This window comes from Protopterus annectens, chromosome 10.part0, assembly GCF_019279795.1.
Source record: "Protopterus annectens isolate FY-2018-M chromosome 10.part0, PAN1.0, whole genome shotgun sequence".
Lineage (NCBI taxonomy): Eukaryota > Metazoa > Chordata > Ceratodontiformes > Protopteridae > Protopterus > Protopterus annectens.
Window position 1 is genome coordinate 1,444,743,904 of NC_056744.1, and position 25,827 is coordinate 1,444,769,730.

Sequence of the window (25,827 nt, forward strand, 5' to 3'; positions counted from 1 at the left end):
CAAACACCCTAATATTGGGTGATTTCAATTACCCAAACATTAAATGGGAGAACTACTCAAGTACTAACTCCCTTGCCCCACGCTTCCTAGAATTTATAAACTCGAACATCCTGGATCCACTGGTCAACACCCCCACCAGAGGTGACAACATATTGGACTTGGTCATCACCAACATGAGCGACCAGTGTTCCACAATGGAGGTCAACCCCTCGCTGGTTAGATCAGACCATAGACTAATCACTCTTGATATCCACATTCTGCCCCCAACCCCAATCAAGGAAACCACCGTGAAAAGTTTTTCAAAAGAAAACTTTACGTTACTCAAGACCGAGGTGGAAAGGTTCACAGCCCCCATACTAAAGGACAATGCTGTCCAAGCAGCTGAATCCCTTACAAAGGCACTCTATGAGCACCTACAAGAATGCATGGATCATGCTATCCCAAGCAAAACCAAGACTCACCCCTCCAAGAAAAGGAAACCAGTCTGGTGGACCCCTGCCATAAACAAGCTATACAATAGAAGGAGGAAACTAGTAAAATCACAAGAAGGAAAGACATCCCTGATCAGTATCAGCAAAAAACTACAATCCCTCATAAAATCATCCAAGGCTAGCTTTGAAAGAAAAATTGCGAAGGACTCCAAAGATAGCCACAAAGCGTTCTTCAGCTATGCTTATTATCCGAGCTTTGCTCCGGCTAAGATCTACCTGAAATCAGCTGGACGTATAAGTGAAGTACACTCTTATCTGTTCTTTTTCATATTGTTCTGCATTTAATTTATTTAACGTAGCAAAATCAATCCCAAGGGTAGAGTGCCTCAAATAAAGCAGCAAAACCACATCTACAGAAAAACTCTCTGAGGCACACTATGAAAATAAGAAGCTGACCGTCGTTCGTTGGCTGTTTATTGTAGAAAAAACATATACATATAAGTAACAGAACGTTCCTAGTGCTCAGTAAGCGCTTTCACATTCCAATAGAATGCTTCATCAGACTGTTAGTGCACCAACTGATTCTTAACATTTAAATAGCACCTTCAATTAACAATGCACCAATCAACTATGGGCTCACTTATTTAAAAACAAATAGAATCACTATCTTAAAAAAAATCACTGTCTTAAAAAATTTCTTGATATTAATTACTAAATGAAATCAACAGTTAAAACAAACTATTTCATATGTATGTTATTTACACATTATAATAAAATGACGTCAAATGATGAAGCAATAAATCAAAAATATATATGTATATATTCTCATAGCAATCCATGAAACTCACTTTGACATAAATATCTGAAAAACTGCTCCAAACATCCTTGTGCACATAAAACAATATGTATATGAAACAAGTAACATTATAGAGAAGAATCATAAATAAATCATCCAAGGCTACCTTCGAAAGAAAAATTGCCAAGGACTCCAAAGATAATCACAAAGCGTTCTTCAGCTATGCTCATTAGCCGAGCTTTGCTCTAGCTAAGATCTACCTGAAATCAACTGGACGTATAATTGAATTTAAGTACACTTTTATCTGTTCTTTTTCATATAGCTCTGTATTTAATTTATTTATTTGTGTTTCTCGCTGAATATTAACTCAACTGAACGCTGTGGCTCTGTCTCTACAGAGTACTTGTTAAAATTTCTGTGTAGCCATTGATAGCAGTGGGGGGTAGTTTCACCTCATCACTGATATCCTGTCCTGCTTTTTATAAGTGGTACATTTTGGGTTATTTCTGCTTATTATCTGAGCTTCACTCTGGCTAAGATCTCCCTGAAATCAAATGGATGTATAAGTGAATTTTTAAGTACACTTTTATCTGTTCTTTTTCATACAGTTCTGCATTTAATTTATTTATTTGTGTTTCTCACTGAATATTAATTCAACTGAAAGTTGTGGCTGTGTCTCTACAGTTAGTTCCTCACCCACCCTCCCTGTTCTTGTTCTGGTGTTAATGTTGGTGGCTTTGAAATTGCCTACCCCTCTTGTAAATTTGTATTTGGATACTCCTTCTGGGCCCATCGCATTTTCTCATCAACTGAGTGCAGTGAGATCATATTCTGATTTCAGGCACTCCTACTGTGTACAAGGAGAGCATTTGGGAAGGACAACCCCTGTAGCCTCTTAATCCTGCTCTGTTCCCGCCCTCAAAATAAATAAATAAATAAAATATATACATATTGCTTTCAGCTGCTCTTACTGTAACTGTCTTAGTTGCTGTTCTGCATGCTATCTGTTCAGTCGCTCTTACTCTGCACTTATTAATACTTGTTAGTAGCCTTCTAATTTACTACCTTCTGCACTTGTTTTTTAGTCATTTGTTAATTTAATTGCATTTATTTAAACTGTATTTGCCGTAATATTGCTACACACTCGTGTGCTAGCCTGCACTGCAATTTGAATTGTATTTACTGCTGTTTTAACTGCTTTTCCTGTAACTAGTCTAGTCCAGATACAGACTTGCTGTATCCAGGACTGTTGGTAAGCTTCTGAGCCCCACCCCCAAGCCTTCTGTGTTGGAGGGAAGCCTTCTAGCTCATCAGTGGGAGTGGTAAGCACTAGGTAGCCTATCTACCATGGGAAGAGTGGGTTTTGGCCCAGAAATTGTAGTTCACTGGCCATTTGGGCAGTGTTTCCATCTCTTTCTACTTTCTGGTTTAAATGCCCGTGTTTGCTTTTGGTCCTCACCTTTCCTGTAATTAGTGTAGTCCAGGTACAGATTTGCTGTATCCAGGACTGTTTGTAAGCTTCTGAGGCCCTCAAGCCCTTCTGTGTTGAAGAGAAGCTTTCTAGCTTATCAGTGGGAGTGGTAAGCACTAGGTAACCTATCTACCACAGGAGGAGTGGTTTCTGGCCCAGAAATTATAGTTTATTGGCCATTTGGGAAGCTTTTCCATCTCTTTCAACCTTCTGATTTATAAGCCTGTGTTTGCGCTTGTTTCCTGCCTTTCCTGTTACTAGTCTAGTCCAGGTACAGATTTGCTGTATCCAGGACTCTTTGCAAGCTTCTGATCCCCCAAGCCTTTCCGTGTTGGAGGAAAGCCTTCTAGCTTATCAGTGGGAGTGGTAAGCACTAGGAAGCCTGTCTACCACAAGAGGAGTGGTTCTTGGCCCAGAAATTGTAGCTATCGGCCGTTTAGGCAGTTCTTTTTCCATCTCTTTCAACTTTCTGGTTTAAAAGCTGCACTTGCGCTTGTTTCCCACCTTTCCTGTAACTAGCCTAGTCCAGATACAGAGTTGCTGTATCCAGGACTGTTAGTAAGCTTCTGAGCCCCGCAAGCCTTTCTGTGTTGGAGTAAAGCCTTCTAGCTTATCAGTGGGAGCGGTAAGCACTAGGTAGCCTGTCTACCACAAGAGGAGTGGTTCTTGGCCCAAAAATTGTAGTTTATTGACCATTTGGACAGTATGTCCATCTCTTTCAACTTTCTGCTTTAAAAGACCACATATGCGCTTGTTTCCCATCTTTCCTGTTACTAACCTACTGGGAAGCACTAGAAAGCCTTAAACTGATACAAGCCTTTTAGCTTAGAAGAGAGACTTTGGAGTGATTAAGTATCAGTTTTCTGTACTTTCTTGCTGTACTTAATTGTTTTCTGCCTAAACGCTGATTTTCCAGCATTTATTGTGATTCAAAAGCTTGTTTTTTTCACATATTGTACTTATTTGACTGCCTGCACTTTTAAAAAGTCGTTTTTGTTTAAATAATTTGTTTAACTGTTGTAGGTTACACACTAAAGTGCAATAGCCTTTTCTGATCATTTGTAGTCATTTAAAGCTGTTTTAAGTGTATTTTTTTACTGTTTTTGCCTTATCTTTTCAAAAAAAACAACAAAAAAATTCCTTGTTTCCCACCTTTCCAAGCTAGTATAGTCCAGTTTTCAGGCTAGTATTGAATTCAGGGCTGTGTTGCAAATTTCTGAGTTGCCCATACCTTACTTGGACAGAAGGAAGTTTCTCTGTTCACCTGTGAGAGAGGGGAGCTTTGAGCAGCCTATCTGTCCCTGGAGGAGTGGTTCCAGCCCAGACGTTAGTAGTTTATTGGCCATTTTGGGCTAATTTCTATCTCTCTCATTACCCTGCTATAAAAACCGCGTTTGCATGGTTTTGTGCGCCGGGCAATGCCGGCTAGCTAGGGTTAAATTATTCCCGGCTCCACTGTCTCCCCTTCAGTTTTTCCCTTGAACTCTCAACCTAAGCACTCAAAAAGCATCCTACAGCCCAGCACTTGCTCAGACCTAACAGCAAGCACTAATATACCCTGACAATTGATTGCCCAGCAGGGCAAGGCTCTTTATTCACCCCTCACCAACCAAGCAACTAAGCAGCTCACCCTACTATTCAGGCATGACCAAAGGGCAATTTCAGGTGTACTCTCCAGTCCATCTGGTGAATCTGGGTATCCTGAGGCAATGTTACAACTGCCTCATGTACACAGACAACCCTCTCCTCCTACCACAAAACACTAACATATGCGAGAGATGCAATTATACAGCCAAAATGTAGGCTAAGCTGTCTCCACCCAAGACTGGAACAGACAGTCAAGAGGAGAAGGTTAACACTTGGCACCACACCTCCAGCCACACATAGACCTACAACACCAGCACTGGCAAAAAATACAAATAAATACACAAAATCATACTCGGAGGCTCTAAATAAAAATTTGCAAAAGCATCAGAGACCTCCAAAGCAGACACCCAAACAACCTGCACCTCCCGTCACAAACCAGACAACACATAAAACACAAAGTCAGTGTGCCCACACAATCATAGCCCTTAAGGTGAAATAACACACTAGTAATAGGTGACTCTATAGTCAGGCACAATGATGTCCCACTCACTAGGTTGGACAAGCAGAAAGTTACTGTTAGCTACCCGTCGGGAGCCAGAATCCACCACATAACCCAAGCACTCAGGTCACTCCAGAACAAGTACAAATATGACTCTGTCATTGTTCATGTCGGTGTGAATGACCTGAGACGTACCTCCCTGGACTACATGGAAGAGCTCTCCGATCATGTAGCCCAGGCTGGTATGATACTGACCATGAGTAGCATCCTGCCCTCACCAAGAATGATACTTCAGTATAAAGAAAAAATTATCAATTTCAACAACTGGCTAAGCTTCTGGTGTCATTCAAATGGGATCCAGTGTCTGTTAGACTAGGATGCCATGCTCGACAAGCCGCGTTGTTTCGCAAGAGACGGCTTGCATCTGTTTTCGAATACTGGCCAAGGCTCTTGCTGCCCCCATATGTCTTTTTTAGACAAGGCTCAAAAGTCAAACCCACCTCCGTAAACAGCACAATTAACAAAAAACTGAGGGTTATGCTACTCAACGGCAGGAGTTTAAATCTCAAAATGCACACGCTCGAAGCGACGTCGACATCTGTGCAGTAACTGAAACCTGGTTCAAGGCTCCAGAGAGCACCCCAGCACTACCGGGCTACAACTCGTACCACAAGTTTCGGCCACAGAACATGGAACGAAACACAAAAGGAAGGGGTATATCCATATTAAACAAGGATACCTACACCTCCAGGTTAGTGGTACAGCATGATACCTCTGAGATCATCCATGTGCAACTAACATTGGGCAAATCTGCAATGCAAATTGTGGCCTGCTACAGATCACCCTCCATGACCCAGGACCACCACTCCAACTTTCTGGAGGCACTGAAAAACATAAAGGTCCTACCGAACACCATAATATTGGGCAATTTTAATTACCCTACCATTAACTGGGAAAACTACTTGAGTACAAACACCAAAGGCCCAGCGCTTCCTGGAATTCATCAACTCTAACGTCCTGGATCAGCTGGTAAACTTCCCTACCAGACGTGAAAACATATTGGACCTGGTCATCACAAACATGGGCGACAGGTGTTCCACACTGGAGATCAACCAGTCACTGGTTAGATTAGACCATAAACTAATCACTCTGGATGTCCACACCCCACCATCACCTCCAACTAAGGAAACCACAGTAAAAAACTTTTCTAAAGCAAACTTCACCTTACTTAAGACAGACGCGGTTAGGTTTTACAGCCCCCACGCCAAAGGATAATGCTGCCCAAGATGCAGAAACCTTTATAAATGCACTCTATGAGCACCTACAAGGATGCATGGATCATGCCATCCCTAGCAAAACCAAGACTTACTCTTGTAAGAGAAGGAAAACAGTCTGGTGGACCCCTGCCATAAACAAGCTATACAATACAAGGAGGAAACTAGTTCGGAAAAAAAGCAAATCCCAAGAAGGAAAGACATCCCTGATCAGTATAAGTAAGAAACTAAGGTCCATCATAAAATCATCCAAGGCTAACTTCGAAAGAAAAATAGCCAAGGATTCAAAAGATAACCACAAAGCCTTCTTTAGCTATGTTAAGAATCTAAGTGGCAACTCGCAAATATGCACTGAACTAGTGCAAAATAGCACAAAATATACTGAACCTACTGATATTGCTAATATCCTGGCAGATAGATTCAGAGAAAACTTCACCCCCCCACCCACAAAAGGGCCCACAACAATACCAGAAAAGTGTAGTGCCCCGGAAATCACAGACACACAGGTGCAAATAGCCCTTTCAACAGCCAAAAACACAGCGTCAGTGGGGCCAGATGGTGTCCCAGGCTGCGTCTTGCACGAACCACAGAACGAACTAACCCCCCCACCTAAACACACTGTTCAACCTCAGCCTCTCCACAGGCTATGTGCCCATACAATGGCACACAGCAACAGTTATTCCACTCCACAAAGGAGGGGCCACAACTGACCCTGGTAACTATCGCCCCATAAGCCTGACTAGCCTGGTCTGCAAGGCTATGGAGCGCATCATCATGGAACTCATTAACAAAGACACTGGGAACCTCCAAACACTTGACCCGACCCAGTTCGGCTTTGTTAAGGGCAGATCATGCCTACTAAAACTGGTTGACTTCTTCGAGACAGTCACCAAGGCCATAGACAAGGGAAAGGTTGTTCACACAGCCTATCGTGACCTCGCCACGGCTTTCAACACCATTCCCCACTCGGGTATTACAGAAAAACTCACCAGCCTGAACATAAACCCCTACGTCACGAGAGGAGTTGCCAACTGGCTTACAGACAGAACTCACACGGTAAGAATAGCGGGCTCCAGGTCCAACTCTAAACCAGTCACAAATGGTGTCCTGCAATGCTCGGTCCTGGTACCCCTACTGTTCGGCATATACTTCTCAGACATAAAGGCAAACACAGGAGGACTATGGCTAACCAAGTTTGCCGGTGACTGCAAACTGGGAGCCATAATTGACTCCGGCTGACACGGACATCCTCCAAAAGGGCCTTACTGACACGGACACCTGGTGTCAAAGTCATGGCCTCAAGCTAAATGCCAAAAAATGCACAGTCATCCTATTTGGGAAAAACAAAACACCCACGAATTACCACATAGGTGGCAGCCCCCTTAATATAGAAGAGGTAATAAGAGATCTGGGGACCCAGGTAGATAGTAATCTCTCCTTTGACAATCATATTGCCAACGTAGTTAGGAAATCCTTCTATGTGGCCCATCTAATTACTAAAGGGTTTGCATCTAGAAATAAAGAGGTTACAGTGCCCCTCTACTCGTCACTCATCAGATCCATCATAGAGTACAATGCCTTATTTGGGATGTACCTCACAAGACGCTTCCATCAGCTGGAGAGACCACAAAAGTACTTCACCAAGAGGATTACTGGCCTCAAACATATAGCCTATGCAGCCCGACTGAACAAACTCCGGCTGTACTCAGTGGAATATCGCTTACTCAGAGGTGATCTCTGCCTGACTTACAAAGCCATGTCCAACTCAGAATTGATGGACATGCTCCACTTAAAGAAATCCAAGTCACTGTGAGCCACACACTCTAGTGAGCTAAACCTTGCCACAACAATAAATAGAACATGCTGGAGGGATAGATTCCTGTCACAGAGACTCCCCATGCTTTGGAACAAAATTCCAAACTACATTAGGCAGAGCCCTTCACTAACACTCTTCAAGAGAAACCTTGACGAGTGGATGTTGTAACAGAAAATACACCCCTGGGATCACTTCATTGGCTCTGCTTGACAGAGGATCAGTTAATCAATCAATGGGGCGGCGAGAGCAGACACACTCTGGCTAGGCTTATAAATGCCCTCGGGTAGATAGCCTAGTACCTACCTATGAACCTATATCAAGAACCTAAGTGTAAACTCTCAGATCTGCTTTGAGTTAGTGCAGAATGGCACAAAAATACACTGAACCGACTAATATTGCCAATATTCTGGCAGACAGGTTTGGTGCAATCTTCATCCCCCTCGCACCCCTAAAGGGCCCATAACCATACCAGAAGTATGTAGAGCCCTGGTAATCACTGACACACAGGTTAAAACAGTCCTATCCAAAACCAAAAACACAGCTTCAATGGGACCGGACGGTGTCCCAGGCTGTGTCTTACACAAGCTCCAAAATGAACTAACCCCTCACCTAAACACACTGTTCAAACTCAGCCTCGCTACAGGCTACGTACACATACAGTGGCACATAGCAACAGTTATCCCACTCCACAAAGGTGGAGCCACAACAGACCCCAGGAACTATCGCCCTATAAGCCTGACTAGCCTGGTCTGCAAGGCTATGGAGTGCTACATCATGGAACTCATTAACAGATACTTTGGAAACCTCCAAACATTGGACCCTACCCAGTTTGGCTTTGTTAAGGGCGGATCATGCCTCCTAAACCTGGAGGACTTCTTCGAGACAGTTACCAAGGCTTTACACAAGGGTAAGGAGGTCCACACAGCCTACCTAGCCCTCGCAAAGGCTTTCAACACCATTCCCCATTTTGGTATTATAGACAAGCTCACCAACCTGAACATAAACCCCAATGTGACGAGATGGGCTGCCAGCTGGCTCACGGATAGAACTCACACGGTGAGAGTTGCAGGCTCTAGGTCCAACTCTAAACTGGTTACAAGCGGCGTCCCCCAGGGCTCAGTCCTGGGACCCCTCCTGTTCGGTATATACTTCTCAAAGGTACAGGCAAGCACAGGACTATGGCTGACCAAGTTCGTATACTGGGGGGCATAATTGACTCTACGGCTGATACAGACATCCTCCAGCAGGATCACACCGAGACAGGTACCTGGTGTCAAAATCGTGGCCTTAAGCTAAATGCCAAAAAGTGCATAGTCATCCCCTTTGGAAAAAAACAAAGTACCCGCGAACTACCACATACGTGGTAGTCCCCCAAATACAGAAAATGTAATAAGGGATCTGGGGACCCAAGTTGACAGTAATCTCTCCTTTGATAATCATATCGCCAAAGTGGTTAGAAAATCCTTCTATGTGGCCCACTTAATCATAAAAGGGTTTGCATCTAGAACAAGAGAGGTTATTGTGCCCGTCTACTCATCAGACCCATCATAGAGTACAACGCCCCATTTGGGATATACCTTACAAGACACCTGCAAAAATCTTGCTTTTTTCCCACTTTTCTGAGAGTTAAAAAAGTTCAGTTACAGGCTTGCTGCTCCTGAACTGTTTGAAAGTTTCTGTGAGGCCATTTTTGCTTGGGCTGGAGGAGGGTCTCTCTGTTGATCAGTGGCAGTGACTAACATTGAGCAGCTTCCCTGCCCCCCGTAGAGGTGGTTACTGACTTGAAACTGTAGTTTTATTGGCCACTAGGGGTCATTTCCATAACTCCTTCATCTTCCTCTCTTAAAACCTAGTTGCCTCGTGGTTTGGGTGTCTTTTCAGGCTTGTTGGCTGTTGGTGAAGCACCCTCCAAGAGGAAAAAACGCTGAGAGAAGAAGGGAGCCACTTTTGAGATTTTAAGTATTTTTTCTCTGTTTATTTGCTAAGTTTTTCTGCATAGCTGCCTAGCTTGAGCATTTCTGGCTTGTTAAACTTGATTTCTGTATTAGTAGCTGTATTTAGAGCACAACCAAAAGCTGTTTGCTGAATTTCCTGTTTGCACTTAATTTTAAATCGTTTTTTTCTTAAAACTTGCATATTTTCTGTCCTTGACCTAGCACTCTTGTGTGGGGTCATTTACTGCACTGTTATAACTTGATATTACTTGTGAACCTCTGCTATCTCTGTAAAAAACAAAAACAAAAAAAAAATCTTGCTTTTTTCCCACTTTTCTGAGAGTTAAAAAAGTTCAGTTACAGGCTTGCTGTTCCTGAACTGTTTGAAAGTTTCTGTGAGGCCATTTTTGCTTGGGCTGGAGGAGGGTCTCTCTGTTGATCAGTGGCAGTGACTAACATTGAGCGGCTTTCTATTCCTGCTTCTTTCCAGCCCCTGCTATCAAGCACGCTTTAACGTGCTTTAGCGCGGAGTTGCCACTAGAGCAGCATCGGGCAGCGCCGGTTAAACAAGATTAAACTCTTTCTGGCTCCAGAAAGTCTGTTCTTCAATTTTTCCCTTAGAACTGCTCTGTTAGGAACCTAAACAGTTTACACCTACACTAAAAAGTGCAGCACTTGTTCCAAATAGCTTTTTCTTCTCAAAAAGCTCAGCACTTGTCTTATAAGCATTCTCTTTGCAGGTCAAGCACTCCTATATTATACAAATCTCTCACTAGCAAAACCCCCCAGAAGTGCCCACTTCCCTGCTAAGCCCACTACTTTTCTGTCTCATACCAACTCATAATTCTTTCTAGCATGTCGAAGGGTCAGATGCTGGCGTCCTCTCCTGCCCAGTTGGTGAATCTGGGAATTCTGAGACAATGTTACAATTGCCTCATGTACACGGACAACCCTCTCCTCCTCCCATGTAACACTAACACTTGTGAGAGATGCAGCTATTTAGCCAGACTGGAGGCTGAGCTCTCTCAACTCAGGACTGGCAAGACCAGGCAAGAGGAGAAGGCAACTACACACACCACAATACCAGTCTCACATAACTCAACCACACCACTGAATCAAACACATAAACACACTAAGACATACTCGGAGGCTCTGAGTAAATATTTACCTAAACAGCAGAGGCCTCCAAAGCAGACACCCAAGCAACTGCAAACTCAATACACCACACAAACAACACATAAACAACAAAATCAGTGTGCAAAGCAGTCACTGCCCTTAAGGCCAAATACAACACCAAACATACTTGTCATAGGTGACTCCATAGTCAGACACACTGATGTCCCGCTCACCAGACTGAGTAAGGAGAAGGTCACAGTAAGCTGCCTGTCGGGCGCTAGAATCCGCCACATAACACAAGCACTCAGGTCTCTCAACAGCATGTACAAGTACGACTCAGTCATTGTCCACGCTGGTGTCAACGACCTGAGACGTACCTCCTTGGACTACATGAAAACAGACATTGAGGAGCTCTCTGATTATGTAGCCCAGGCAGGTATGACCCTGACCTTGAGCAGTATCCTACCTTCACCTAGAATGATGCCACAATACAGTGATAAGATGATCAGCTTTAATAATTGGCTTAAATTCTGGTGTCATTCAAAGGGGATCCAATGTCTGTCTGCCTGGGATGACATGCTGGACAAGCCACGCTGCTTCGCAAGGGACGGCTTGCACCTGTCACCCCTAGGCTTCCGGATATTGGCAAAGGCTCTTGCCACCCCACATAGTGCCTTTTTTAGGCAAGGCTCAAATTCTAAACCTACCACCCTAGAACACAAAAAGTAAAAACTAAAGGTAATGCTGCTCAATGCCAGAAGTCTCAATCTCAAGATGCACGCACTCGAGGCCCTTCTCAGTATGGAGAACATCGATGTCTGTGCTGTGACAGAAACCTGGTTCAAGGCTCCTGAGAGCACCCCAGCACTAGCAGGTTTCACCTCATATCATGTGTTCCTGCCCCAAAATCCGGACAACACCAAGAAAGGAGGGGGGGTGTCCATATTCATAAAGGACACCCACACCTCAAGGTTGGTGGCAACGCACGATGCATCGGAGACCATCCAGGTGCAATTAACCATAGGCAAGACTGCTCTGCAATTTGTAGCATGTTACAGGCCACCCTCTCAAACTCAGGAACCTCACATGGCCTTCCTGAAAACAATGGAGGGGATAAATATATCTCCAAACACCATCATACTAGGTGACTTCAACTACCCTAATATAGACTGGGAACACTACTCAAGCCCAAAGGTTCCTGGAGTTCATAAACTCAAATGCCATGGAACAACTAGTCACCATCCCCACAAGAGGAGAAAACATACCTGATCTCATCATCACGAACATGGGATCACAATGTTCAACACCGGGAAGTATACCCCTCACTGGTGAGATCAGATCATAAACTAATCTCGCTGGAGGTCCTCATCCCGCCCCCACCTGAAATAAAAAAGACCACAGTGAAAAACTTCTCAAAAGCCGACTTCACACTTCTAAAAACTAGTGTGGTCTCCTTTAAGGCCCCTGAGCCAGTGGTAAACATTACTCAAACCGCTGAATCACTTACAAATGCCTTCTACCAGCACCTACAGGACTGCATGGATCAGGCAATCCCAAACAAAACTAAGACTCTTTGTACCAAAGGCAAGCGCCCAGTCTGGTGGACCCCAGCCATAAACAAGCTCTACAACAAAAGGAGGAAGCTACTACAAGATAGAGCAAAATCCTTGAAAGGTAAGACACCTTTGATCATTATAAGTAAAAAACTAAGAGCTCTCATAAAATCATCCAAGGCAAATTTTGAGAGAAAAATCGCCAAGGACTCAAAAGACAATCATAAGGCCTTCTTTAGCTATGTTAGAAACCTAGGAGGAAACTCCCAGATATGCTCAGAATTAGTTCAAAATGATGTGAAGATTACTGAACCTACACACATTGCCAACATACTGGCTGACAGGTTCAGTGCAAACTTCTCCCCTCCCCCAAAAGGAGAGATATCTATACCAGAGGATTGTAGCCCCCAAACATCTCCAACGCCCAGGTGAGAACTGCTCTCTCCAAAGCAAAAAACACAGCACCCATGGGACCGGATGGTGTCCCCGGCTGTGTGCTCCACGAACTCAATGAAGAATTAAACCAGCAGTTAGGACAGCTGTTTAATCTTAGCCTCACCTCAGGATACGTACCCAAGGAGTGGCGCACGGCGACTGTGGTCCCACTTCACAAGGGCGGTGCCTCCACCGACCCTGGAAATTACCGCCCCATTAGCTTGACAAGCCTTATCTGCAAAGCCATGGAGAGGATCATAATGGAACTCATAAATAAAGACATAGGGAACTTGCAGACTTTGGATCCAACCCAGTTTGGCTTTGTCAAAGGCAGATCATGCCTTTTAAACTTGGTTGACTTTTTCGAGACAGTCACCAAGGCCATTGATGAGGGAAAGGCAGTCCATACAGCCTACCTTGACCTGGCAAAGGCCTTCGACACAATACCCCACTCAGGTATCATCGAAAAACTCATCAGCTTGAATATAAACCCATACATCACAAGATGGGTTGCAAACTGGCTTAGTGACAGAACCCACAAGGTCAGAGTTGCTGGAGCCATGTCAGACTCAAAGCCTGTCACAAGTGGTGTCCCACAGGGCTCAGTCCTGGGTCCACTCTTGTTCGGCATCTACTTTTCTGAAGTACAAGCAAACACAGGAGGGTTATGGCTGACAAAGTTTGCAGATGACTGCAAACTGGGCGCCATAGTCGAAAACACATCTGACACAGATATCCTTCAGAAGGGCCTCACAGAAACGGATAACTGGTGCCAGAGCCATGGCCTAAAGTTAAATGCCAAGAAATGCATAGTCATACCCTTCGGGAAAAACAAGGTTACCCCTAGCTACCATATAGGTGGCAATCCACTGAGCACAGAAGAAGTCATCAGGGATCTGGGGACCCAGGTTGACAGTAGCCTTCGCTTGACACTCATGTTGCTAATGTGGTTTGGAAAACCTTCTACATTGCCCACCTGATCATGAAGGGATTCACATCTAGATCAAGGGAGGTCATCGTCCCCCTGTACTCATCACTCATTAGACCTATGATTGAGTACAATGCCCCATTCGGAATGTATCTGACCCGACACCTGCAGCAGCTGGAAAGGCACCAAAAGTTCCTCACCAGAAGGATAAAGGGTCTCAAAAATGTCTTATGCTGCCCGACTGAAAGAACACCAGCTCTATTCAGTCTCATACCGCTTGCTCAGAGGTGACCTGTGCCTGACATATAAGGCCATGTCAAACCCTGATTTGATGAATATGCTTCACCTCAAAAAATCTAGATCCCTCAGAACCACAAGGGCGGGAGACTTGAACCTTGACACGGTTATTAATAGAACGTGCTGGAGGGACAGATTCATCACCCAGAGACTCCCTATGCTGTGGAACAAAATCCCGGTACATGTGAGGCAGAGCACCTCGCTGGCCTTGTTCAAGAGGAATCTTGACCAATGGATGGGGGATCGCAGATATACCCCAGGGATTACTTCAGTGTCACTGCTTGACAGAGGCACAGCAAAATAATAGGCATAGTTTTATTCAAACTAAAGGGGTGGCGAAAGCCAAATAACTATGGGCTAGGCTTATAAATGCCCTTGGGCAGATAGCCTAGTATGAACCTATGGAAAGACTACAGAAGTACCTCACTAAAGAGGATTACTAGCCTCAAACAGATGCCCTAAGCAGCCCGACTGAAGAAACTCCAGCTGTACTCGGTTGCATACCGCTTAAACGGAGGTGATCTCTGCCTGACATACAAGGCCATGTCCAACCCAGAACTGATGGACACGATCCACCTAACAAAAAAAAAAAAATCGGAGAGCCACATGCTCTAGGGATCTAAACCTCACCACAACGATAAATAGGACGTGCTAGAGGGATAGATTCCTGTCCCAGAGACACCCTATGCTTTGGAACAGGATTCCAATCTCCATTAGGCAGAGCCCCTCACTAACACTCATTAAGAGAAACCTTGACGAGTGGATGGGGAAAAAGAAAATTTACCCAGGGGATCACTGCAGTGGCTCTGCTGGACAGAGGCAGACTAATGGCTCTGCTGGATAGAGGCACAGATAACTAATCTACGGGGGGGGGGGGGCAAAAGCCAACACATTCTGGCTAGGCTTATAGATGCCCTCGAGCAGATAGCCTAGTACTTGCCTATAATCATCGGGCAATTTCTCAAATTTGTACAAAATGTCAGCATCTCTAACCCACAAAGGAAGTTCATTCCACAATCTCAGAACGGAGTGAATGCATTTATCCCTTCTTGCAATTCTGGTGTATATAATTAAGATATTAACTCTAGTTCTCTTTTAATGGGATTCATGACAAAGAATATAAGGTAATAAACAAACGTTTTCTATTAAATTTATATTGTTGATACACAATCTTACAAAGAGAACTGGGTTGGGGAGAAGCTGCAATGGTAGGTGGGGTCCACAAGTGCCAAGGCCAGTTGCACTTAGAGGCCTTATTTAAGCATCTTAAAAATATTTCACTTTACTAATACAAAGGCAAAATTATTACACGATTTCTGTTAAAATACGTGGTTCACTGCTAGGTGTAACTGGCGGTCAGTCAGTATTCTAGCAACCATATTTAGGTTTCTTTAATCAGTTGCCAAAAGTCTCTCATCACTTTATGCGTATGTTATTCTCGGATGCCATGCCTGTTATCTTTCATATGACAAGTTGTACATAAAAAAGTTACTATTTGCTTAGCTTTCTTTTTATATAATTATAAACGACAAATGTAAAGTTAGGCAAAATAAAGACTACAACGTCTAGATCATTCATTATAAAAGTATTTAACAAAAACGTTTCTCAAAATCTCTTTAAACCGTTAGCAAACTACTTATTCTCCTTATTGTTTATACAAAGCACGATTATACTCAAATTTCATTAAAAAAATCTAGTTTAAACACATAACGGACTAACGTCAGTAACACATACGTTACCAGTTAAACAAGTTAACCATCTAAACTCTAGTCACGCTCTACGAAACAACTTTTTTTCATCTATCTACTCTGCGCTAACGTCCCCACACTCTGTCGTATTTCCTGCGTAAACCGCCATCTTGATTGTAGTGGTTGTTGGCGGAAAGCATTCATTTGTTTTCTAATTGTGTTGTGACTTGTTTTGTATTTGAGTATTTGTCATTTGTTTAGGATTATTGTATTTTGTGTGGATAATTTATGAAGCTTTTCAAATGGAGTCATATTAAATAATTTGGATGAAATCGGCTGTGTAGTCTACAGCATGGCTAATAACGCGCTGGTAGGAAATCAGCAGCAACAGCAGGCCGGGTCAGTCACTAAGCCTGCATCTTCTGGGAAGCAAGGCAATGTATTGCCTTTGTGGGGTAATGAGAAAACTATGAACTTGAATCCGATGATTCTTACCAATATCCTGTCATCTCCATATTTCAAGGTGCAGCTGTACGAGCTGAAGACTTACCATGAAGTTGTGGATGAGATCTACTTTAAGGTTAGACAGTCTCTGCATTTTAACGTAGTATGTAGAATTCGTTTTTCAATATGACACTAAGAAAATAGCACTAGCCGTTATAGTGTTTTGGTAGTTTATTTGTTGGTATGTAGTAGCTGTCGTGTATGTTATGAGTTCCGCAAATATTGCAGTGATATTGGTTTGAAAAGCATGCTCTTCCTCAGAGGCATTTGGCTTATGCAGTGTTAACCATTTGTGTGATTGGTAAACTTGCGTCACTGTAAGAATGTTGATCGGATGATGTCACTAGGCTTATCGCAATTTTACAGATGAATTTAGTGTTGCATCGTATGTATTTTTTAAATAGCGTAAAACGTGTGCGAGAGGGGGTAATTAGAAATAGCAACGCAGGTGGCGAGTAGTATTGAAAAAAGTACATGTTGCCAGTAAACTAACGTAATAAGTGCAGACAGATAACTTAATAGTTAAGGAAGCTATATGAGTGTGAATAACGATAAGGTATACTTAACTGACCACTCGGTGTCAAAAGTGAGAGCACGGTTACTTGGAAAGGAGCCTACCACATTCTACTCTAATAAGTGATTATTACTGCCGGGGAGGGGCATCAAGAGTTGATAGGCGGGACCTATTGGTGGTGTATTATGCAGTCCGGTGGACTGGTATCTAAACAATGTGTGACAGTTGCATTGAAAACTGGAATGCTCTGTTGCACAGAATCAAATGATGTTGGTAGAAATTAGTGCTTATAGGAAAGATGGCTTCATTTAGCTTTCTTTTTGTATAGGTTCTCTGGCTATAAAACAAGTTGCCATCTTTGGAAAACGGCTAACTTGTCGTCTACACCTTACGCGTGTGAATTAACTTAAAAATCGGTACTTACGCATTATCGCAACCAGAGTTCGAAGTCGCCCTAATTGTTTGTTATAGCGAGACTAGTTTGTGATAGTGAAATGGGGTCTGTAAATTCCAAATTACTTTTTATCACATTGCTTCTGAAACAGGGCCAGGAATAACGAAAGAAAAATCATCTTCCTGGGTAACGTCCTTTAGCGCTGTTATTAAAGCATACAGTAGCATGTTGCCAGTAACACCAGCTATTCAGAATTTTGATGTGCTTCTTCACGTGTGCATTTCTCACTATATTATTTTGCTGTGACTTCATGGAGGGCTAAAGAAGTAAGGCGTGCACTCGGGTGTTCCTTTTAAATTGTGTTTTTTATTTATAGCATTGCAAGTCTCTTACACGCTTCGCCTGAGTACAGACTTATGCACGTGTTGTGTGTATTTTGCTGGTAATCTGTTATCTTAGATGTCCATTTAGTAGCAGTAAACAGTAATTATATTGCACTGTGGAATACACTGTGTTTGTTGATGTAAGTGATGCATTGTTTATTCTTCCCTGTTCATTTTATTTTGCTGGAGGTTACAGCGGTAAAGGACGCTACTAAGTAAGAGGAACTTGGCCGTTACTCCAGTTCCTCGTTCAGAACCAAGGTGAAACAAAAGTGATTTGGACTTCATACCCCATTTTAGTTTACTATAAAGTCGGTTCGCAATAACACCAGGAAGTACACCGTTAGAAATCTGGTTGCGATACTACTAAAAATTCTCTGAAAGGTAAAGCCTCCAACAGATCTGTCACAGAGTACTTGGCTAAACTATGGAAACAGCCCTCCTGTATAATTCCATTATATGAAGGGGAACACTGACTGACCTATCAAAGTATACACCAAATGCAGTTTTATCTCCTCTAGAAAATATTGGAAAACTTGTACAGAGACCAATGTTAAATCACCTTATAGCTGTTAATCTGCTATTTCAAACACAGGAGAGCTTTATTTTGGTCATAGTACGGAAACTATCCTGTTGACCTTATTTACAGTAAATTTGTATAGAAATAAGGGCCTTCCCTCTAACTCTTAAATACTTTTCAGTACTTTAGCAAAAGGGAATGAATGTGATAAACAGACTAGACAGTGACACACACAGTAGCAGTTTAAATGATTTGATAGTTTTCCAGTATAGCAGAATCTGTTAATTGGGACATGCTTATTTCCCCCTTGAACCCGTTTCAGTAGGAATAGCTGGAGGCTTTGTTCTTGGTTCAGTTTTTAAAATTTTTATTAAATGACACCTTAGATAAAACTAATACAGCAAGCATATTGGTAATAAAGTTCACACACACAAGTTACGCCAATAAACAGCATACCTGTTAGATTAGATAAAGTTTATAAGATCTCTGGGAGTCATTGTAGGTCAGAAAGAGTTGTCAAATAATTGAACATCTGTTAACCGGTTGGTCCCACTGAGCAAAAAGCCCATTTTCAGTGGAGACCTGAGGAGAAAAGCTTCAAAAATCATAGTCACAAAAGTATAAAAAAAATCGAAGTTACAAAGTTACATACAGTAACTTAAAAAAAATGGCAATTGTAATGGTGTATAGACCAAGAATAGTGATCACAATAGATATGATATTACGTAATTTAGAAATCAAAAAAGCAAAATATTCATATTTTTTCTCTATGTAATGGAATTGTATTGGAAGGATTCAATTCCTATAGATCAGGAGACAAATGAATGACTAAAAGTGTAGATTGAGGGCTAGTACAGTCAGCTGAGGGCTGTAGTCTCCAAAACAAAAAGAAGGCAGTCAGTATGGCTAACAGTATGTTTTATTAACTTTCATTTCAGCTTCATGTTTGCTTGAGACCTGAGGACAGCGAGTTTGAGATTTTTGCTGTAGGTGTTCAAACAGCCACATGTGGGAGATTCTAACAAATGTTTTATGTGGCCTGTCCTGATAAATTCTTTATGCATATTAGAGTAATACATTTTTTTTTTTTTTTTTTTTTTTTTTTTTTTTACATTAGCTACTTTTAAATTTTAAACTCTTGCTTGGTATAGTTGTGTAAATGTTTGTCATTCATTGTGTAAATGATTATATTTTATGAATGGATAAACCCTGTCTATTTGGAACTCTGCATATTGGCTAATTTTGTTTTATGTAAATGTTTGTGTGTAGTTTTAACTGACATTTTCTATTCCATGTCTGAAATAATTTTCTGCATTTATCATATAGTTATTCCTTGGAGTCTTTCTTCTTGCACCTTCACTGAAATGGGCTATGGCTTAGTTGGACTGTCTTTGTAAAGAAATGGAAGTAAAGCATTTTTTGGATGTAATGCATTGTTTTACCAATAGGGTAAGTATCCAACTGGATCCTAGTTGCCAATCCCAACTGTATACTGCTGGCACTCTCCCTGACAACCTTGGCGACCATTTTCTAACCTATATCATAAAACATAAGGTAGGAAACCCTCACCAGACCAAATATAAAACAGTGAGAAACAGAAAAAAACTTGACACTGCAGTATTCCTAGGCAAGCTACAAACAGTTGACTTGTCAAAACTAAAAAAAATCTACCATTAGAAGAGGCTGTAGCTCACTTTAACACTAAATACTTAAGTATCCTTGATTCCCATGCTCTAGCACGTACAATAAAGTCTAGATCAAACAAAGCACCATGGCTCATATAAGAGACCAAATCTAAAATCAAAGCTAGAAAAAGAGCCTGGGCCAGCTGGAGTACAACCAAAGCCTCACTCGGCTATCTAAAATAGTTAACCAAGAAACAACACAAAAAAATCTATTTTACTGGATAAAAAAAGATACTACCATAATCTCCTACAAAAACACCAAAACAACCCCCAAAAGTTGTGGGCAGGCTTAAATCAGCTACTTCATCCAGGGCATTCTACCACCCCAACCCCGGCCAACCATACCCATAGTTCCCCAGAGACCATAGCTAGCGCTTATAATAACTTTTTCACCAAAACAATCCAATCCCTAGCAAATCACCTAACCTCCACAAACTTAAACCACACGCCTAATTTATCCACAAATCACCCCGAATTTAGCCTCCAACCAGTATCCACTAGTGTTATCAAAATTCTCCTAAAAAAAATTAACCTACCATCCTCGCTGCTGACCTCCTCCCTGCAGAGTACCTACAAATAGCTGCAGATGCCATTGCATATCCCATATCTGTCCTTATCAACAGAACCTTATCCGAAAGTGCTATCCCCTCCCTCTGGAAAATATCCCACGTCATCCCACTCTATAAAGGTGGTAGCTCAATAGACATGTCCAACTATAGACCCATTGCCATTCTTTCCCCACTAGCCAAAATAATGGAGAAATGTGTGCACAAGCAATTAATGCAATACCTTACACAGAATAATTTACTATCCAACTCCCAGCATGGCTTCAGGCCATACCACAGCACCACCTCAGCCTTCCTTTCCTTTACTAATAAAACAGAAATGACAATAGGCTAACCTCTGCCCTCTTCCTTGACCTATCAAAAGCCTTTGACATGGTCAACCATGAACTTTTCATTGTTTCTCTAAAATCCATCCCTCAACACGCACACTATCCAGTGGTTCCAGTCCCACCTAACTGGTAGACAACAGGCGGTACTATGGCAGGGCAAACTCTCCAGTCAGCTACCCCTCACACGTGGTGTCCCTCAAGGCTCCATACTAGGCCCACTACTCTTCTCTATTGCTATCCCTAAAGCTACCTGTATTCAATATGCAGATGATTCCACTCTTATCTGTTCAGCCACCTCCCCATCCGAACTAAAAGTCTTAACCCAAAATACTATTGAGAACTGGCTCGCCAACCAAAGTCTACTACTGAACCCCAATAAAACTAAACTTCTACTCTTCACCCCCACTAGTAGATCTGCCACACTTTCATTCTCTGTCACGTCTAACAATGTCACCACTATCTCCCCAGATCAACACACTAAACTTCTAGGGGTTATCCTAGACAATAATCTCAAATTTGACCTGCAGGTCAACAAAACCATACAAACCATTAATAAGAAGCTTGGATCACTGTATAGAAACAAGATACTGTTAACCCCACTGGCTAGGACTGAAAGCGCCCGAGCACACCTACTCTCTACTCTCTTATGTGCCTCACCTGTACTCTCAAACCTCAATAAAACCAAACTAAGTAAGCTGTCCCATACCTACAACCATAATGCCAGATTCGCCACTGGCTCCACCTATATAACCCATCACTGCCAGAACATGAAACAACTAGAATGGCCAGAACTGCCCAACTTAATGCAATTCATTCAACTTTTAATAGCACACAGTCTGGTACTTTTCTGTTAACAGGGCAACAGTCTTAACCTGCAGTTGATGTGAAGATGTTTCTTTTTTTCTGCTTGTAACTCCATCTTCGACCTCCTAGTCGTACTACTTACGGTATCATTTGTCATTCGTGATTATGGCATTCTTCTCTCCAGGTTGTAATTTGGGCTTTGTTGTCCGATTAATAGTACATTTTCCGCGCAAGTCACTGCTGCTTACTTTGCAGCTGCGCACTGCGTTTAATGTACACTTTTCGTGGGAGTGATTTCCTCCAAAGTCAGTGTAGGTCGACACTTGTAGAAAGATCCCCTCTTACATACTAAAACTGTGTACATTACTGACGTTATATTGTCTGGAAATAAGGACATGTTCGTCTTTCTGCGCATCTGCTGATTTGTTAAGGGGCAGTATGTTCACATTCTTAGTAATGCTACGGGTGATCTGAAGTCAGTGCTGATGGTTGTCGTTCCAACTCCGTGCCGCTTTCAGAGACTGTTATAACAAGCTTTATTTCTTAAAAATGGTGTAAGTCGTATACGTTATCTTTTGACAAATGACAAACGCTAACAAAGTGCTCCTCTCTCCAGTGTGTGCTAATTTATAATGGTCATTTGTGTGTTGATTTCTAATGCTGTGAGCCATCTCTTTCAATGTAAGCAGTAACGCAGGGGGGACAAAATAGTGCCCTCTGTGTGGGAAATGTGCAGTGAAACTGTTGAGAAAGGACTGGGTAAAATAGCGACAACCGCTGAAAGTGTGAAGATATAATCAAACATTTGCCGTATTTCTCAGGGCACACTTTGTGGCAATATTTCTGTTTCGCAAACTCTGTTGCCCCGTTAACGGAAAAGTGCCCAAAGTCCTGTACCACCCTACGATCAGCCGACAAATTACTGGTCCAAAACCACAAAGCTAATAACTCAGCTGGTGAATCCCTGTTAACCAACTTTGTTGGCGCAACCTGGAATGCCTTGCCAAACTATATAACCCTACAATCCTCCAAAAGTGTCTTCAAAAAAAGCCTCAAACAGTATCTCCAATTGAACTGGCTATGCCCATGTACCAACCCGGATTAAGTTGTAAAACAATAGCATAATCAGTAATTATCATAACTACATCACCATGCTATGTATCTAATCTTACTTGTAATTGTGTCTCTCCATGAGAATTGAGTCCCTACTAGGGAACATTGCTAAACCAATGTACACAAGATATATTACCACTTTGTTTTTATATATTCTAATTGTTTTCTAACTTTTTGTGTAACCTTTTGTATGTTTGACTATGTGGAGCTTTTCTCCCCGGGCCTCAGCTGAAAATGGACATGTATCCAGTCGGACTATCCCGGTAAACAAATGTAAAATAAAAATAAATTTTAGAGATCTGATTAATCGACATGCTGTGAAATTGTTGTGGCTTTGTATTAGAACATTACCCCACCGCGATTTTCGTTCATAAATGGGAGTGACCTGCTTGATTGACAGGGCAAGCCCGTGTGACGTTGCATGCAAAATACAGCTGAGTGACAAACCATGCAGATTAGTCAGCGACAGTTTGTTGCCGTTTTTGTCCCCCCCCCAAATTTTTATTTTAAATTTTTCGATATACAGAAGACACAGTGTTGCCGTTCTTTGAAATACAGCCATTCCAGGCTAGTTATTGTGTGTCCTTTTAATTGAGATGTAAGGACAGGCCCAAGTATTAGTGGGACCGAAGGACAGTATGTACGCAGTACTTTACACCCTCATCCTAATATTGTGCTTTAATGTGCTTTTGCAGTGGGGCAAGCCCCCCTGCACCCGCTCTCACATTTTTTACGGAACATGGAAGTCAGTAAATAATGACACACATTTTAGTTTCACAGTTTGCATTCTTTTGAAATGCATGCTAACGTAAAACTTGTAAAGCTAACAACTTTCTAAGTTTATAAACGCAGTACTTAAATTCTCTCCTTATATTTGGTAGTTTGCCCCCCATTCTTAGTCTTTACTCATATTTTGGGCGTTAAAAGATTGAGAGGTATGTGTCAGTGTTAACGACAAGAACTGTACGTTAAACGTTACGGTTCCAGGTTTGTACCTCTCATCTTGATTACCGCAATCCACTGTCCCCCAAAATAAATAGTCAGACTTTACAAAAAAAAAAATCACATTTTGAAAAATGCGTATCTGCAGACCAACAGAATGACATGGAAGATTCTTTGTCGTATAGGGAGTGGAACCGCAAATAAATACTGGATGTCATAACAGCTAAGAAACAGTAATTAAAACAATACAAGTAAACAGATCTGTCATGTGTGTTCCTGCACAAATGACTACAAGCAGTTTAGGTGTCTGTTATATAGAATAGATAATGTGCACTTGCAGCAGCGCCTACATTCAACTACACTGTTTTCCATACTGGTGACGTTGAGCATCTCATGTTTATTCACAGTAAGAGTAGCAGTTACAGGAAAACGTACAGTAGTGGGCGGGGTTTGGGCGGTCCTTGCTACTGTGCATCTGGTGGGGTAATGTTCTAATACAAAACCATTGTTAATGGATTAAAATAAGTGAAATGACAAGCAGATGGGAGCAAATTCAACACGTTATTAGTCGGCACTTTTTATCTTTTTTAGTTTTATTGAGTGAGGAAAAAGAGTTGAGTGTAGACATGCGCTATAATTCAGTATATAAAGCAAAATGGGAAGAAGTATCATTAGCTTGTTGCCATTTCATTAGTTGCACTGCAGGACAAAAACAATGAGTGAGTACTTTGAAACTGGATTTGACAAGGGCATGACATATTGCTGTTTGTGGTAGGAGGGTATCCCTTCTTCAGCAGAATTCCAACTTCACAGATTGTCTTTTCAGGAAGAGGTAGCATCAAAGCAGCACAAGGGAGGAGTTTCTTTTCTCTGGGATTCTTCTGAAGTGGAGGTTCTCTGTTCATCTTTCCTTGTTAGGTTGTGGCAAATTGTTGCCCAGTCCCCCCTCAAATTGGGATCACCTCTTTTTGGGAAAAAAAAAAATCAGTGGTATTTAGAAAGCAGAATAGCCAGGTGTTGAAGTGAGTTGGGGTTTCCTTCCCCGTGAGTTCATATTTGGTGGGAGTTGGAGAATGGGGACATTACCGCATAAATTACTGTTCTGAGGCTAGATAGGGGCTTCATCTGACGAGAAGACTACAAAGCACTTTTCTATCTGGGTTACTGCTGATTCAGCACACTACAAAGGACTTCATCGGCTTTGTAGTACCTGGTCTATGGTGTTCTAGCCTTTTAATGACGCACAGTTCTTCATGATAACCACCAGGGCTTGTATTCCAGTAAGGGGTTGGAGTGCTTGATTTTGATTAGGCAGTTTTTGTTGGGAAGCTGGCTGCATTTTGATCAGCTTCTGCAGTTGAAGATTTACAGACTAAATGCTAAGAAGCTTGCTCAGTTTAGTGCTCATTAGTGTTGGGCTACTTCAAAGGTATAATTCTTTGACAAAGTCTAGTCTACCTAAGGTTTCCACTTGCCCTTCCTCACTTTTCTGTTTTGTTTTTTCTTCCTTGCTATACCAGGTTTAGTTTTATTTTGTTGACTGGTGCATAGGAATGTGATGGCAGTGTTAGCTTTCAAGTTGTCTACCAAGCAGATACCAACCTGCATTGCAGTAACTTCATGTTCATTGCTTTGCAGGTTGTGTTACTTGAAAACCTGCAGTGGTGGTATATCTTCTCTATGCTCATTAGAGGAGAAATGGCAGTTATTAATTTGAAGGCAGACTACTGATGGACTCGTAGAGGTTTCTCCTGTGCTTTTGACTGTTGGGTGCAGATAAAGGTGTTTTGCATTTGTGAGGAGAGCTGCATGGAGTAGAATGGTGCAGTACCGTTATTCTCCTTTTTCTTTCTCGTTTGCCACACGGGATCGGAGTTTTGCATCAACTCTCGCCACCTCTCTGGATTGCGAGTCACACTCTTACCTTCTTCAATCATGTCCAACTCTCAGATCTTGTCTTGTAGTCCATTGTGGCTGGATGTCCTCCTCCCCTTTTGCCTTCTACTTGTCTTTTACAATTCTGCTGTAACATATCACTTTCTGTTCTGCCAAGGTGCCTAAACCACCATAACCTGTGGTCTTTAACCTCCTCTGCAATTGGAGCATTTTTGGCCACCGTCTGATGTCTCCATTCCTTCATCTGTCTCGCCATGTGCATCCTACCCGCTATCTCAGCACTTCATCTCTATCAGCTCTAGCTTCTTAATTGCTTTGTCTTCATTACTCAGGTTTCTGTATTATACTGAAG

The 25,827-nt window shown here is 42.2% G+C and overlaps 2 protein-coding genes across 3 annotated transcripts in view; one reads left to right on the forward strand and one right to left on the reverse strand.

Moving 5' to 3' along the window:
• Window positions 1-16,968, reverse strand: part of HENMT1 (HEN methyltransferase 1) — a 1,010,665-nt gene extending 993,697 nt beyond the window's left edge. Inside the window, exon 1 of one of the 2 annotated variants that reach the window (XM_044086068.1) lies at window positions 16,901-16,968. The gene's annotated coding sequence lies outside the window, so the exon portion shown is untranslated. Of the gene's footprint in view, window positions 1-15,876; window positions 15,945-16,900 lie in introns of those variants that run through there. The other variant, XM_044086067.1, reaches the window with a different exon arrangement.
• PRPF38B (pre-mRNA processing factor 38B) overlaps window positions 16,029-25,827 on the forward strand; it is a 582,581-nt gene continuing 572,782 nt past the window's right edge. The window contains exon 1 of the mRNA XM_044086066.1: window positions 16,029-16,405. Coding sequence (XP_043942001.1) covers window positions 16,178-16,405 — 228 coding nt within the window. The 5' untranslated portion in view covers window positions 16,029-16,177. The remainder of the gene's footprint in view (window positions 16,406-25,827) is intronic.